The 2650-nt window shown below is 30.4% G+C and overlaps 1 protein-coding gene across 1 annotated transcript; it reads left to right on the top strand.

Moving 5' to 3' along the window:
* The first annotated feature begins 510 nt into the window (after nt 1-510).
* LOC137833305 (zinc finger BED domain-containing protein RICESLEEPER 3-like) lies at nt 511-939 on the top strand. The gene has a single exon (XM_068641663.2). It carries the CDS (start codon nt 511-513, stop codon nt 937-939), a length of 429 nt encoding a protein of 142 aa, XP_068497764.2.
* The last annotated feature ends 1711 nt before the right edge of the window (nt 940-2650 follow it).

Genomic DNA, 2650 nt, shown 5'->3' with positions numbered 1-2650 from the left:
TGATTTCTAGAAACACTGTTAAGGCTGATATTGGGAGAATGTATATGAAAGAAAAAATAATGCTTAAGGAATTGCTTTCTTCCATTCCTAGTAGGATATGCTTAACTTCTTATTTATGGACATCTATTAATACTGAGGGTTTCATATCATTGACTGCACATTTTGTTGACCTGAATTGGAAGTTAAGTACCAAGCTACTAAAATTTTGTTACATGCCTCCCCCTCACACGGGTTTTGAGTTGTCTAAGAAAATTAATGAATTTTTACAAGATTGGAGACTATAAAAAAAGGTGTTTTCTATGACTTTGGATAATGCTTTTGCTAATGATGTTCTCCAAAATACTTTAAAAAGTCAACTTATTTTGCAAAATGGTTTGATATGTGTTGGTGAATTCTTTCATGTTCGTTGTTGTGCACACATATTGAATTTAATTGTTCAAGAAGGTGCTTGGTGATGCTTTGGACCAAAATAGAAATAGCATCAAATATGTGAGGGGTTCGAAAAGTAGAATGGTGAAATTTAAACAATGCCTTGAAAGGTTTAGTGATATTGATGCATCATCTGGGTTGTTTCTTGATGTCCCTATAAGATGGAACTCCACTTATTTGATGATTAAAAGTGCTATTAAATATCAACGTGTTTTTGGAAGCTTGCATTTGGTTGATGAATCTTATAAATATTGCCCTACAGAGGAAGAGTGGAAGAGAGCTGGAAAAATTTGCAAGTTCTTGTTACCCTTTTATGATATCACTAACTTGATTTCTGCTTCAAGTTATCCTACTTCCAACTTGTATTTTTTACAAGTTTGGAAAATTCAGTGTTTGTTGATGGAAAATGTGAATGATGAAAATGTACTAATTAAGAACATGGCTAAATTGATGATAGTAAAGTTTGAGAAATATTGGGATGTGTTGTCCTTGCATTTGCTGCAATTTTAGACCCAAGGATGAAGTTAGAAGCATTGAGATTTTGCTTTGAAAAAATTGATTCTAAAATTGGAAAAGATCAAGGAAAAATTATGCAAACTTTTTGCTGAATATTCTACCAAAGGTTTCACAACATCATCAAGTGTTCAAAAGCAAAAGCAAGGACAATCTTCATTCTCATCATTTATGTCTAAACCAAGTCTTTTTTATGTAAGTTACTTGCTTTAATAATACTTATTAATGCACTTTAATTCATTTTTTTATTTTGTTTTGCAGCACTCCATTATACTAACTTATTACATCATTATAGGAATTAAAAATGCGCAAGCTTCAAGTAGTTAATAAAGCTGAAAGGTCACAACTTGACACTTATTTGGATGAACCAATTTTGAATTTTGACTATTTAGAGCAAATGGATTTGTTAGATTGGTGGAAAAATAATAGTCAACGTTTTTCTGAACTTGCTTTAATGGCTAGAGATTTGTTGAGCATCCCTATAATCACAATTGCATCAGAATCAACATTTAACATTGGTTATCAAATTCTTAACAAGTATAGGAATCGACTTTTGCCTGAAAACGTGGAAACAATCATTTGTACTTCTAGTTGGAAACATGGATTTTTCTAGGGTAATTCAATTATTTTAATTTATCTTATTTTTATTGTATTATTTTTATGAAAAATTAATTAATTCATTGTCATTGTTTTAATGTATGCATATGACGGGGAAGATTATAATTATGGAAAAATGGATGAAAGTTCTTCTAAGGCGGCATCCAATGTTATTGAAATGGAAGAATATCAGTAATATTTATGTTTAATGTTTTTGAATTAATGTTTATGTTTATGTTTAATGTTTTGGAATTAGGTATTTTAAATGTTTTGGAAGTGGAAAAATATTGATATTTGATTTTTATCTTAATGTTTAATGTTTTGATGTTTGACTATGTTTGAAATGGAAGAAAAAAAATCAAGTTTGATAGTAACAAATATATAGGTTCAATTTGACAATTTTTCAAGAGAAAAAGTAAGAAAAAAAAATATTCAATTTAAAAAAAAAATGAATGCGGGCTGGCCTGCAAATCTGCGAGCCGGCCCTTATGCGGGCGAGACAGAAAATCTAGCTCGCAATAACTTTGCGAGGTGGGTTGGCCCGCTTTGCCACCCCTAGTTATTTCGATAATTAAACTAGTTGTTTTATACGTTGCCTTTAATAGAAAAAAAATCAATCAATTGTTTTTAACATAATTTTGTTATAGTTTTTCAAACTGTTTTTAACTATTTTAGTCAATGATCAAACAGTTTCAACCTCTTTTTAAAGTCTATATAAAGTCTGGTTTTTTATCATTTGAAAAAGAAGAAGAGAGTTTTATAAAAAAAAAAACGTTTTCAAAAGAAGATCAAAGAGATTTTACTCATTCTTGGACTCTTGGATCATTGGTTGTGTGTGAAGTAGGAATCTAGGTTTTCTACTATATTGTTCTACAATTTTGTAAAGTCCAGGTGTTGGCTAAGAGTGTTGTGTGTTCTTGAGGAGTTCAAGATCAACATTTTTTTGTGTTGTTTGTAATCTAGTTTTGATTGCAATAGTGAATTCTCAGTGGTTAGCTGAGGACTAGATGTAGCTCTTGGTTAAGAGTAGACCAGTATAAATCTCTATGTGTGAATCTCTCTTTTCTTACTCTAATAAACTGTTTTAGATACTGTTTTGTGTTTTATGCTG

Source organism: Phaseolus vulgaris, chromosome 6 (assembly GCF_051622355.1).
Source record: "Phaseolus vulgaris cultivar YP4 chromosome 6, ASM5162235v1, whole genome shotgun sequence".
In the NCBI taxonomy this organism is placed as follows: domain Eukaryota; kingdom Viridiplantae; phylum Streptophyta; class Magnoliopsida; order Fabales; family Fabaceae; genus Phaseolus; species Phaseolus vulgaris.
Note: the sequence above shows the minus strand (reverse complement) of the source record. Positions and strands in the feature narration are given on the sequence as shown.